This window comes from Chinchilla lanigera, unplaced genomic scaffold (genome assembly GCF_000276665.1).
Source record: "Chinchilla lanigera isolate Chin_1 unplaced genomic scaffold, ChiLan1.0 scaffold00032, whole genome shotgun sequence".
NCBI lineage: Eukaryota > Metazoa > Chordata > Mammalia > Rodentia > Chinchillidae > Chinchilla > Chinchilla lanigera.
Window position 1 is genome coordinate 2818762 of NW_004955433.1, and position 12558 is coordinate 2831319.

General features: G+C 38.5%; 1 protein-coding gene across 3 annotated transcripts in view; it reads left to right on the top strand.

The window, feature by feature from the left end:
* Fras1 (Fraser extracellular matrix complex subunit 1) overlaps positions 1-12558 on the top strand; it is a 410067-nt gene that overhangs the window by 271534 nt on the left and 125975 nt on the right. For all 3 annotated transcript variants that reach the window (XM_013516132.1, XM_005388203.2, XM_005388207.2), the window contains one exon: positions 2138-2464. In XM_013516132.1, coding sequence (XP_013371586.1) covers positions 2138-2464 — 327 coding nt within the window. The remainder of the gene's footprint in view (positions 1-2137; positions 2465-12558) is intronic.

Genomic DNA, 12558 nt, shown 5'->3' on the forward strand with positions numbered 1-12558 from the left:
AAAAAAAAAAAAAAAAAAAAAAGAAAGCTGCTCCAGTTGTTAAGATTTTCCTTTTCTTAGGTAAGTAAGTTTGTTTTACCTGAGTATTTCTCTCTCAGTGGTATGGAATTTGTAGTAGTTAGAGAATCTTTGAAGGGTCTGCCTAAATGAGTTGTCAGGGTGGTCATCAGCCAAACAGATCTAAGAAATCATGGTAGAAGCAATAAAACTCAGCATAATGGCCCTTCACACTCATGTCTCATCACTCTTCTCTGTCAAGTTGTATTTATGTGTCCAGAATACAGAAGAGAAGTGCTGAGAACAGGGCTGGAAGGATTGAACAGCTATAGTGTGCACAAGGAATAGGAATGATGTACAGTATATGTGTCTTCATAAATTGTGAACAGAAAGAGACTGGGACATCAGCCCAGCAACCTAATACCACCTAAGTGTCCAGACCTTAGTACTGTGTTAGTCACCATTCAAGAAAAGACATTAGATTGTTGTTCTTAGCTGATATTTTCTGTCCTAAGGATGGAAAGACCATGGACCATGGATAACCACATAGGTTTAAACCAGAAGTGGCTGCCAAATGGTATTAATAACCCAGCTCAACCCTTCTTAGTGATTCTAAATTGGAATTCAGGAGTGATTAGAAATTGATCCTAGATATAAATTTTGCTTTAATTAAAGTTAACACATATGATTTCTGTAAATGGGTACCAGAGGGCCACAGTCTTAGGACTCATAGGCTTAGATATTCCTTAGTATTTAAACTCAGATGTTTTGTTTGGATTTTTTTGTTTGAACTGCTCTCATGATTCCCATGAAAGACCTAGGGTGGATATTGGCAACTTACTTTCTAATCTGAGATGGTAGCTTCCCATGGTTCCCAGAGTTTGTTTTTGACATTCAAATAAGTAGGTAAGAAATATCTATTACATGACAAATTTTTGTTTTAACTATTTAAAAGTGGAATTTGAGAAAGGAATTTCAATTTATTTTTGTTCATTTAAATTTCAGTATAGTAGTCCTAAGCATCCCTGAGATTTTTCTCATGTAAATTAATTTTGTTTTTTTCATTTATGGATCTTGATACCACATTTGACCTTTCTTTCCTCTCAAAATATGAGCCTTTCATTCCCTTGTATTGACTCACAGCTGTAGAATTTTCATGCAGGAATTCTGAGGAGCTATTATCTAATTTCCCACCGTGTGGTTATTATAATAATGCATTAGTTAGACTTGACCTTAATGGAGATTATAATTTCCAGTAGGCAGGAGAGCATCTGTGTAGCTTTGAAAGAAAGCTGTTTGGGTTAAAGAAAGAAGTGTGTTGGGAAAGTTCTAGGTGGTCCAACTTCAAATGATGTTAAAAAAAAAAACCCTAAAATAATATTTCTTTGGCTTCTAGCCTCATGTTGTGTGTGTTGCATTTCTGTTGTGGTTCATTAACTTTTGTCTTTATGAAGAACATTTTATCTGCTTACTCAAGTGGGTGGGAGAAACCTGACTATGCCAAGAAAAGCATACAGTTTGCTGTATGAGCACTGTCACAAGAACTAACCTTGGTAATTTTTACCTAGGCCATGATCTTGTTGTGCCACATGAGCTGAGTTGGGGTGGGGCTCTGTTGGGATTTGGATAAGAGAATTTGAAGAAAATTACTGGCAGGGAACAGAAATAACATGAATTTCTAATATACAGGTGTCTTACTCTATGTCAGTGTGTTGCAATGTGGCCTAAAGTGAAGTGCTGAATTCCCAAATGTAGGTCCCCAAATTCCATAGCTGTTGTTTGTCTTTCTTCACTGCAACAACTGCGTGGGCTTCCTGACACTGAGATAACCTCACTTACAATGCAGGGCACAAAGTGCAAATCAAGATAGCAGAGAAATTAGAAGCAGTAGCTCTTATCGATTACCTCTTATCAAGACTGTGCCTTGAAGTGGCTTGAGAAACTTCTAGAACCCAGATGTGTGAAGTAACTTAAAGCACCACGGTCACTGTGACCAGTTGTACCTGTGACAGTTGCTGTTGCCCTGGAACAGGTCAGCATGTTGCAAGAGCACCTGTGCTTTCTTGAAAGCCACAGGAAGATCAGTGAGTTTGTTGGTCCTTGTGATTTTTTTCCTACACTCTTCCCTCCCACTCCATAGGCCCCATATGTGCTGAGAAATGAGGGTCTCCACATTAGCCGTGGAGAACATAGAACCATCACCACCCAGCTGCTTGACATCCGGGATGATGACAACCCACAAGACGTGGTGGTGGAAGTACTTGATTCTCCACACCATGGCCAGTTGCTCCAAACACTTCGGTCCCCTGCAGCCTCCATCTCTCAATTCCGGCTGGATGAACTCTCCAGGGGCCTTCTCCTCTATGCTCATGATGGCTCTGATAGCATAGCAGATGTCACAGTCTTCCAGGCCAGTGATGGACACTCCTTCCGAAATATACTGTTCCATGTGGTGATTGGGCCCAAGGTAAGTGTCATTTTCTAAGTCAGTTTCCTGGTACTGTTGGCCGGCTCGGAGGCCTAAGGGAGATTTTTGAGGGTGAGTTCTCAAGGTTAAAGAACACATGTGTGCAAGACATCAGCAATAACAGCAGGCAGCATGGGCAGAGCAGAGCACAAGCACACAAGACAGACCGCATATGTGCTGAGAAGTGAGGGTCTCCACATTAGCTGCAGAGAGGGGGGAACCAGCACCATCCAGCTGCTTGACATCCGGGGCGATGACAACCGACAAGATATGGTGGTAGAAGTGCTTGATTCTCTGCACCATGGCCAGTTGCTCCAAATGCTTTGGTCCCCTGCATCCTGTCTTTATTGTATAATTCTTATACAGGTTGCTACGTCATATTTACATTCTCACCTAGTGCCATAGCCAGTGCATGCATTTTTACCTGTGTGAAGTCATGGTTACATAACTGTATCTCACTGTGCTAGACAAGTGGGGTCACATTCTCAGCTGTCCTTAGATGCCCCTGAGCTTTGAAGCAGTTTGAGTGGTTCCCCACAGGCACCTAGGTGTAAAGTTGTTAAGTATCTATTATATAAGAGGCAATCTCTCTCTCTCTCTCTCTCTCTCTCTCTCTCTCTCTCTCTCTCTCTCTCTCTCTCTCTCTCTCTCTCTCTCTATATATATATATATATATATATACATATATATATGCAACACCTTCATCTGAAAGACCTCTCTATTAAAAGGATAATTCTGAACCCATTTTCTTTACCTACTTCCATAAAACTGTTATAATCCACTAATCCTTTTGTCTCCTGCCTGAACATGATCAAGGCATTTCTGTTTTTTTCTGTCCTCCTAAAAGAGCTCATGAAATGAGGTCATCTTAATGAATGAAAAGATTTAAGTTCAGCTGTTTTCATAGCCTAGCTGAAGTGGGATGAGGCACTCTCTTTTGGCAATCATGGGGGTCTTTGGTGAGGGGTGGAAAGCAAGTTTCTTCTTCTGAATTATTGATGCACCATTTTCTGATGTTCCGTCTATATCCACTAGCAGCTACACTATTGTTTGCATAATATTTATTTAATATTTTTCTTTGAATCAACTTTTTATTGTAGTCTCATCCTAACAAACAATACTTATGAAACCATGGACTTCATGTAGAGTCAAATTTTTCTGAAATATTAAAATGAACATGTTACCATTCTGTAACATTTCATCCATGTGCTACATAAAATACTGGTGAACACTACAAATGAGGTGGTTATCACACTTTAGGAAACACTAAGCTGATGTGTGCTAGTGTACAGTCCCAGTGAAAAACTCCCAGATCTTAATGATATTTTGCTGAAAGCCCTTTTCTCAATTACATCAAGAATCACTCTTTCCAATGGTCATAAGTTGGAAACTTACTTTAAAATAAAAAACAAACTTTTCATTCCCAGTAGCATTACCTATGGGGATGTTATTAACAATCACCTAGCAAAATTGATTTACTAAGGAGAGTTTAAAATCACTTGTCACTTTCTCACCAGTAATCACCAGAATTTGTGATTGGTCCTCTTAAAGGGGAAAAGCTGTCTCTAATATGGTCTGCTAACTAGTTTCTTCATCTCTTGTCTCATTATTTTCAGCTGCTGGAAACTGGGATAGTGGCGTGAAAGAAATGGAATTGCAGGAAGGCTGATTATGAGATCGAGTTGGCAGATGTCCACCTTGTAGCAAATCCTAATTATCACCTTCACACAATCACTCCAGGAGATGAGGTTTAGTTCTAGAGAGATGAAAGCTAGAAAGACACAGATAGTTTTCTTTCTTCCTTCTTAGTTTCTTTCTAAGGGTTGTATAGGACTTCAGTGCAACCCTCCCAGCTTATTGGGTTTTGATCTCCATGTTAGGAATTGAGTTCAGGGCATAGGCATTTTGCATGGAATAGCTAAACATTAAAGGGGCATTCTAGATTTTAGCTTCATTAACTGCCAAAACAAAGAAAAATAGAATTTTAAGGCCTAAATGAAGTACATGGCACAGCCTTGGAATTCTTATGATACAACCTACAAGTCATGAAGCGTTTACTGAGTGTGCAGTTCCTGAAGAGTGATCTTAAGGTGTCCCTCCTCCTTGCTCTTTCCCGTCCCACTGTCTCCTCCAGTGCTGTGGTTACCAATCCATGAGATGATCCTTACATGGACTGGAGCCCTGAATCCAATGACCAGAGCCCCAGATCCATCAGGATGTGCTAATAATAAATTTGACTATAATACCAACAATATTATACAAGTACCTACTTCTTTTTTTTTTTAGGAATTCAAAATACTTTCTCTTCTGTCTGTTCTCTTGATCTTTACAGTATCTTAATGGAGAAGGTTAGAATAGAAGCTATATGACTTATTCCTTTTAAAGGAAATTCTGTGACTGGAAAGGGCTTTTTGTTTTGTTTTTCACATTTATTGGATACTACAGCTTGATGTGAATGATTCTTTTTGATCTTTACAATCATTCCATGATGTTTGTATTATTGTTTTCAATTTTCCAAAAGAGGAAACTAAGGCAAAGAAGAGGTTTAAAAACAGTCATTTTCATAAAGGTATTTAGTGCCAGAGCTGTGGTTTTATTTCAAGTGTATCTGGTTTCTACATTTAACCACAAGACTCTTCATTCTGGCCTATATTTTTCATTAATTTGGTCATATATATTTTTATCCCTTTAATGCATAAAATGAAGAGAAGAATTTAGTCATTTTAACAGTGTCTTAGCCAAGCAAAAGAGACCCCACATCTTCTGGAATCCTTTATTTGGACTCCTACAGCTTGTTCCAAGTGAGAGTGTGGACAATTATAAGTCTATTGGACCCAGGAAAGAAAAATGGCCTCAATCATTATAGTGTCCGATAGATTCAGAGTCAGACATACTGGTTTCACTGAACTCACTATTTCTGAAGATGGCTCGAGGGATTCCTAAGCCTGTGGCTACCTATGTGTCAAATTTGGAGAAGGTTGCTTACAGACTGATATCTAGTTGGTGGCTTAAATGGAATGGCCAATGAATTTCAGTTTCTTTCATAGTGAATAAAAGCACAAATTTAACATTGCATAGCAGAAAACTCAGCTTATTTTTCTGATAGAAAGGAACAGAAAAAGGAAACACTGTGAGAGGAGGGATATTTGAGTTTTACCCCTGTGCAGAGCAGAGTGAAGGGTTTCTAAGTGTGTGTGTTGGACAGGCAGGCAGGGGGATGGATGTGAGTGTTCCACCTTGCCATGGTCCTTTGTCACCTGGGAAGCACCCAGGACACCTCTGCTGATGCTAGGGTGGCTCAGCAGGGACTGAGTAGAGGGACTGTCCACTCACTTTGTTTTTCCAGTTATAATCACTTTCCCCAGACTTGGCCTGGCAGTGAATAAACTTGACTGCCAGTTTCAGGCTTATGTTAAGCTACTGAGGAGAAAATAGAACCAGGACTGATGTTGAGACATGTTCTGTTGAGAGCAGGAGGCAACAGAACAAAAAAGATTAAAAAGTAATAAAGAATGTTCTGCTGAGTAGGCTTTCATTAATTGGGTGGATTACTGAACCCAAGTCTACTATGATGTGATTCTAAAGCAATTCAGCATCTAATAAGAGCTAAAATGTGGGCAGGGGAAGCCATGCTCAGTGGTGGGCTTCTCTCCACTGCCGGGCTTTCAAGGAATTACCTGCTTTCTGTTAATTAAGGTGCCTCTGGAGACCATGCCTTTTCCCACTTTAGAAATAAATCTGATGATCTTTCTGACCTCATCTGTTGTTGTTTGAACAGTAATTTTCTGCAGCTGGGTAATACTTTAATGTGAAAAGCCCCCAAGTGTCACACTATGAGCTAGATGGGAAATTCCATTGTTGAGAGTCCTTTCTGGGTGTGGTAGTGCTCATATGCAACGAAAATTTAAACCCTATTGTGTTTTCTCTCAATTTTATTGATGCCAACCTCTCATTGGAAGTAATGAGAGGAATATAATTAGTCTGGTAATAATGACATTTATGAGAATTACAAGTATCAGTGGTACAAAAATGTTTATTTGTGTGAAAGAATCTATCCATTTCACAAATAAATAAATCCTTCCCTCACATCAACAGTTTCACCTTTGGGAGGTTTGCTTAGTGTCTTGGTTACTTTTCTCTCATTACTGGGACAAAATACCTGATGCTCCAAATCAAGGAAGGAAAGGTTTATTTAGCTCACAATTTGTAGAGGTTTCAGTCCATACTTGGCTTGCTCCATAGCAGAGTGGCACATCATGGCGGTGGGAAACAGCAAAAGCAACAAGAGCAAAGAAGGGAGGAGCAGCAGTAGAGAGCAATCCTCTTTCCCTCCCTTATATTGTATCAAGGTCCCAAGGTGGGTGTAGCACTCACACCCATAATCCCAGCATTGGACCGTGGATTCATCAAAAACTCTAGAAGCCTACCCAATGACTGCATGAAGCTTTGGGGGACATCTAGACACAAACCATAACACTTAGCTTGTTCAATTCATTGGTATTTCAGTTGAATTCTATATGGAACAAAAGTTCTAGATTCCTCACATAAAGTAACAAGCTTCTGAAGCTCATACACACATTAACAAACGCAAAAGTTTCCAAATATCACCCCCTTTCTTCCTGCTGATAAATTTCTCCTCATACCCACTGCACTGGATGTTCTTTCCCTAAAGTCTACAATGTCTCACAAGAGTAAATTTTCAAAGATATAGTATAAATAAGCTCTTACCAATTAAGGAATCTTTTTACAGAGTAAGAACATGATAGGGTTGCTTTTATATCCAACAACAGCATACTCATTTTCTGAATAGTGAAGTTTTAAAAACTTCTACCTTTTATATTTTGGTCTGAGATTTGGATACACTAATCCATAGCTAAAGTTTCATCATTTATGGCCCAACTTGTAATTTGGGGAGAGGGAGTGGATATTCATTTTATTTGTGAGATTCTTCCTCCAAAGATGGAGGCTTTTACTTCTAGTTTACAGCATTAATATTTTTACTTGTAATATAATATGTAATGGCTAAATTTTATTACCAACATTTCTGTATGCCTATTGTGCTATGAAATGAATTAGAAAAACTATTTAATTTAAAGCACTGTTTTAATCATGTCTTCAATTTTACTTGTTGGAATTTCATTGCCTGCTAATGTACCCTGGAGGATATAAAAAACATCACTGGGCAGAAGATTGTTCAACTAGTAATATAGTTAATTTCTTGAGTTGACAAGGAAATATGCAAGGAAAAAACTATTAGGAGATTTTAAAAATACCAAAATGTCAGAACTATTGGGGAAATCAGATTAAAATTTGACTTTTAGAATACTTTAGCTCTAGAAAAGATGGTGTATATCCTTCTATTTTTTCTTGAATATTCCTATACCCTTCACCCCCAAAATGAACATCATCCTTTTTAACTACTTTATTGATGTGTGATTAATGTGTACAAAGCTCCTAATATTTAATATGACAAATCAATAAGTTTAGAAATATGTATACACTGATAATACATCACTTCAAAATCATAAATACTATCATCTTTCAAAATTTCCCCCAATCCCTGTAATATTATTACTTATCCTTATGGTAGGATCACTAAACAAGATCATCTTCTTAGAAAACCACATAATATTGTTAGCCATAGATTCTATGCTGTATAGATTTCCAGAGTTTATGTTGAAGAACTGAAACTTTATCTTTTGCCTATCATCTCATCTGTTCCCTCTCATACCTCCTGCCAGTTACCATTCTACTCTGTGGTTCTATGAGTTTGACTATTTTAGATTCCACATATAAGCAGGGTCATACAGTTTTTGTCTGACAAAAACTGTAAGTAATAAACTGTGGCTGGCTTATTTCACTTTGCTGAATATCCTCCAGGTCTATCCATGTTGTCTCAAATGCAGGATTTCTTTCTTTTTTAAAAGCTGAATAGTATTCTGTTTTCCTTTGTGGTCTGATTTTTTTTCTAGTGGTTTATATCAATTCCTTTCTTTTTCTCTTTTGAATATCTACTGAAGATTTTTTTATGATCACTGTGAGGTTTACATAGAATATAGTTATATTTGACTACTAATTTCTATTGGTTTATTGAAAGAAACAGTTAATGCCTAATTGTTTGATTAATTTTGCATGCCTATATCTGGTAATCTGAGCAACTACTTTTAAGGTAACAATATGCAATAAAATAAACATTGTTAATTTCCTATCATCTTGTTTTGAAATTCTGTATCATTTGTATTTTTTGTTCTCTTTAAAATAAACTTTAAAAAAATAAAATATAGTTATAGTAGTCCATTTTAAGCTATAATTCAGTCCTACCCAAAACTCTCACTTTTACTTCTTCCTGCTTTTCACTATTTCATCTTACTGATGTCACAGTTTATCTCTCTTTATACCATGAATACATTAGCATATTCCTATAGTTATAGTTATGTTTAATTTTTTTCCTTTAACTTTTACACTAGAGCAGTGATGGTGAAACTTTTAGAGCCTTCAATGATACAAACAGCCCATTGTGGCATGGGTGACCATAGGTTCGCCAGCATAGCATTAGAATCATAATACTGAATATAATGAAATGCTATGTAAATAGTAGCTGTATTGTGTAGGGAGTCATGAGTAGGGAGAAAAGTTTACATTTTCAGTACAGACAGAATCTTTTTCTGAAAATTCTTGGTTTACATTTGGCTGGACTCATGGATGTGGGACCTGTGGATATACAAGGCCAACTGTACTTTTCTCTGGCAATGATTTTTCTCTGGCAATGATTTTTCTCCTGTTATGTGTCTTCAAATTGTTAATTAGTGTCCTTCCATTTCATATGGAAGAACTCTTGCATTTCTTGAGAAATAAGCCTTTTGTTTCTTTGGGAAAGTTTTGATCTACTCTTTATTTCTGAATGACAGCTTTGCTAGTAAGTTAGTCCTGATGGGTAGCATTTTGACTACTTTTTTCTACTCTCTTGGCCCACATGGCTTCTGCTAAGTTATCTACTGATAGTTATATGGGGTTCCCTTGTATTTGGTGGGTTACATTGATCTTGCTGCTTTCAAAATTATCATTTTGTCATCAATTTTGAAGTTTGACTTTAATGTATCTCCATGAAGACATATTTATGACCAACCTGGAGTTCCTTGGGCTTCATTGATCTGGATGTTTGTTTCTATCCCTAGAGATGGAAAGTTTTTGTCTTTATTTCTTTAAATATCCTTTATGCTCTTTTGTTTCTCTGACTTAGTAATTTCAAATACTGTCTCTGCAGGATCATTGATTCTCTTTTCTCTTGATGGAGTCTGCTGTGGGAGCTCTATTAAAGTTTTCATGTTTATCATTTCATTCTTTAGCTGCAGAATTTGTTTGGTTCTTTTTAATGTTTTCTATCTTTCTGTTGCTTTAACTTTTCATTTTGTTCATGCATTGCCATCCTGATCTTTGTTTAGTTTTCTGTGCGTGTTCCCTTGGCTCTCATTATACTTCCTTGAGATTACTGTTTTTGTGTTCTGTGTCAGGCAATTCACAGATCTTCAACTTTTTCATTTTGTTCCTTTCCCAGGGCAAGGAATCAAACCTAGGGCCTCACACATGCTAGGCAACTGCTCTGCTACTGAACTATACCCCAACTCATAGATCTCTATTTTGGGGAGACCAGCCACTGTCACTTTAGTTTTTTCATTGGCCAGTGTCCTGTTCCCTTGTTTTTTCTGTATTATCTTGAAGCCTTGTTTTGCTCTTTGCATTTGAAGGAACAGTCATCTCCTCCAGTCATCATAGCTGAAGATTCTGGAGTCCTCTCAGGTGTGTTTCTGATATGCACATTCTTTTTGTTCCCTCTTTGGGGGAAGTCTTGAGATTGTGGAGTTTCTTTTAAAATTACAAAGCTGAGCTGTGTGCCAAAAGCTTTCCATTTATTTTTCCTGTGGCCATGCCCTGATGTGTTCAAGGTTATTTGATATCTGTGTGCTGTCTGAAGGGCCTCACATGCACTGGCTATGGGGAAGCATGGGTCACTGGCAGTAGTAGGGGGGCATGATGGGACTGCCTACTAGCTAGTTGAGGTATCTAAGTTGGGGCATCTTCTTGATGAAGCCCATGAACTGGTTAGTAGGATTTTCAGCTCTTTGTTGAGATCTACAAGGCTGTTACTGTGAACTCCCTTCCCCATGCCTTTCCCTGCTCCTAACAGTCGCCAGACTGTAGAACCAGGCCAGACTCCTCAGTGTTATGCATGGGGTGAGACAGAAGTGCGCCTCTTGGGCACTGTCCCATGAAGCTGAGGAGTCAGGGCACTCACTTTTCTCTCACTTTCCCCTCTAGGGGAATTTGTGGGCCAAATGGATGTCTCCTGACCCTAAGCTGTGTCATCTTGAAGGAGAGAGTGACATAGATAAAGTACACTTTAGTTGTGATCTTCTTCATAGCACCTGTTCTTGGATTTCACTTCACCAAGGTGCTGAAACATTTTGGCTGGACTCCTGGGCTCTCATGAAAATATTGCTGTCTGTGCGTGGTTGTTAAAATTAGGGGATGTAGCTCAGTGGTAGAGTGCTTACCTAGCATGTGGAAGGCCCTGGTTTCAATCAAGTGCAGATCAATCAATCGATCAGTGAACTGATGAGTCAGTGAATAAGTAAATAAATAAGGGTTTTTGCTGGAACTTGCAGGCTAGACTTCCTGTTTTGGTGATACTGAAGAATTACACTTCATCGAGTAAATGTTGTTTCTTAAGTACAGAAAGTAATAATTCAGATATAGAGGCATATATATTATCCTGATTTAAATATAAATATTCTAAGCGATATTTTTGAGACAGGACCTTGCTGTGTAGTTTTGGCTGGCCTTGAACTCACTATGTAGCTCAGGGTAACCTCAAACTTACGGGGATCCTCCTGCCTCCACCTCCCATATGCTGGGATTGCAGGCATTCACCACCATATGCTGTTAAATGTAATCATTCTAAAAGGCCAACCTGTGAACTACTTGAATGTTGCAATGGGCCCCAGGCCACCTTTTCACACACTGACATGCCTGCACCTCTCCTGAGAACTTTTTAATATTCAGATTCAGACTCAGGAAGTCGGTTTTGGAAGATCTGGGGTAGGCCTGAGGTCCTATATATCTCACTGAGCTTGTAGGTGCTCTTCTGTAAACACTGAGTTTTGAGTTGTACTGCTTCGTAAATACTTATACTCACACAGGAGTTTTAGAAAGTAGTATTGGTAAACTCAAGCCAGAGAGGCCCTTGGAGAGCCATCTGTGGGGGACATGCATTCAGATCACAGTGTCTGCTGGCTGGATTATGAAAAAACCACATTGCCTACTTAGTCCAGTGATAAAGTTATTGCTGCATAATTGAGCTCTACAACTGAACTCAAGGTTGCCTGAGCTGCTGCTATTAGGAAGATTTCTAGCAATTTGTGCCCAAGTGTATCATAGTAACCAAAATTCTGCTGGAGTTACAGCCCTTTCTTCTAGAGTTCTGGCAGATTTTATGCAAAGTTTCTGGCACTCATTTGATGTTTTTGTAAATAATGTGCTGTGTCTATTGTGAAAAGAGAAAATTATCTGGGATTTTGCCCCCAAGCATCAACCAGGATAAAAAGTACCTATGCCATTGTTCTCCTGGGCTTGGTGTGACTCAGTTTCCTATTATATGTGCTGAAAATAGCCATGCACGCTTTCTGAGAAGTGACACTCTCAAGTGCCAAGTGACTGCAAAAGAATGGTTGTTGTCTTTTCTTTTGAGTAGTCTGTTCCTGAGGGTTGTGTTTGCGCTGTTGTTATTGGCTTTCTTGAAAGTAATAACAACAATTTAGAAAACCACTCCCCTTTGAAACACCCTATTTTAAAATATTAGATTCACTGATTTTTGGAGTATGAAAACAAACTGAACACAAGGCACTGGCATCCTCACTAATCTCATTCTGCAGAAAATATCAATTATGAGGCTCAGGAAGAGGATGCGCACCTTGTAAATCAGGAATGGCAGCACTTTTTAATGACATTAGCTTTAACAATTAAAATGGTTGCCTCCTCAGGAGCGTTGAATAGGTGATTTCATTCAGCCAGTGACTCCCAACTGGTGCTGCTTCACG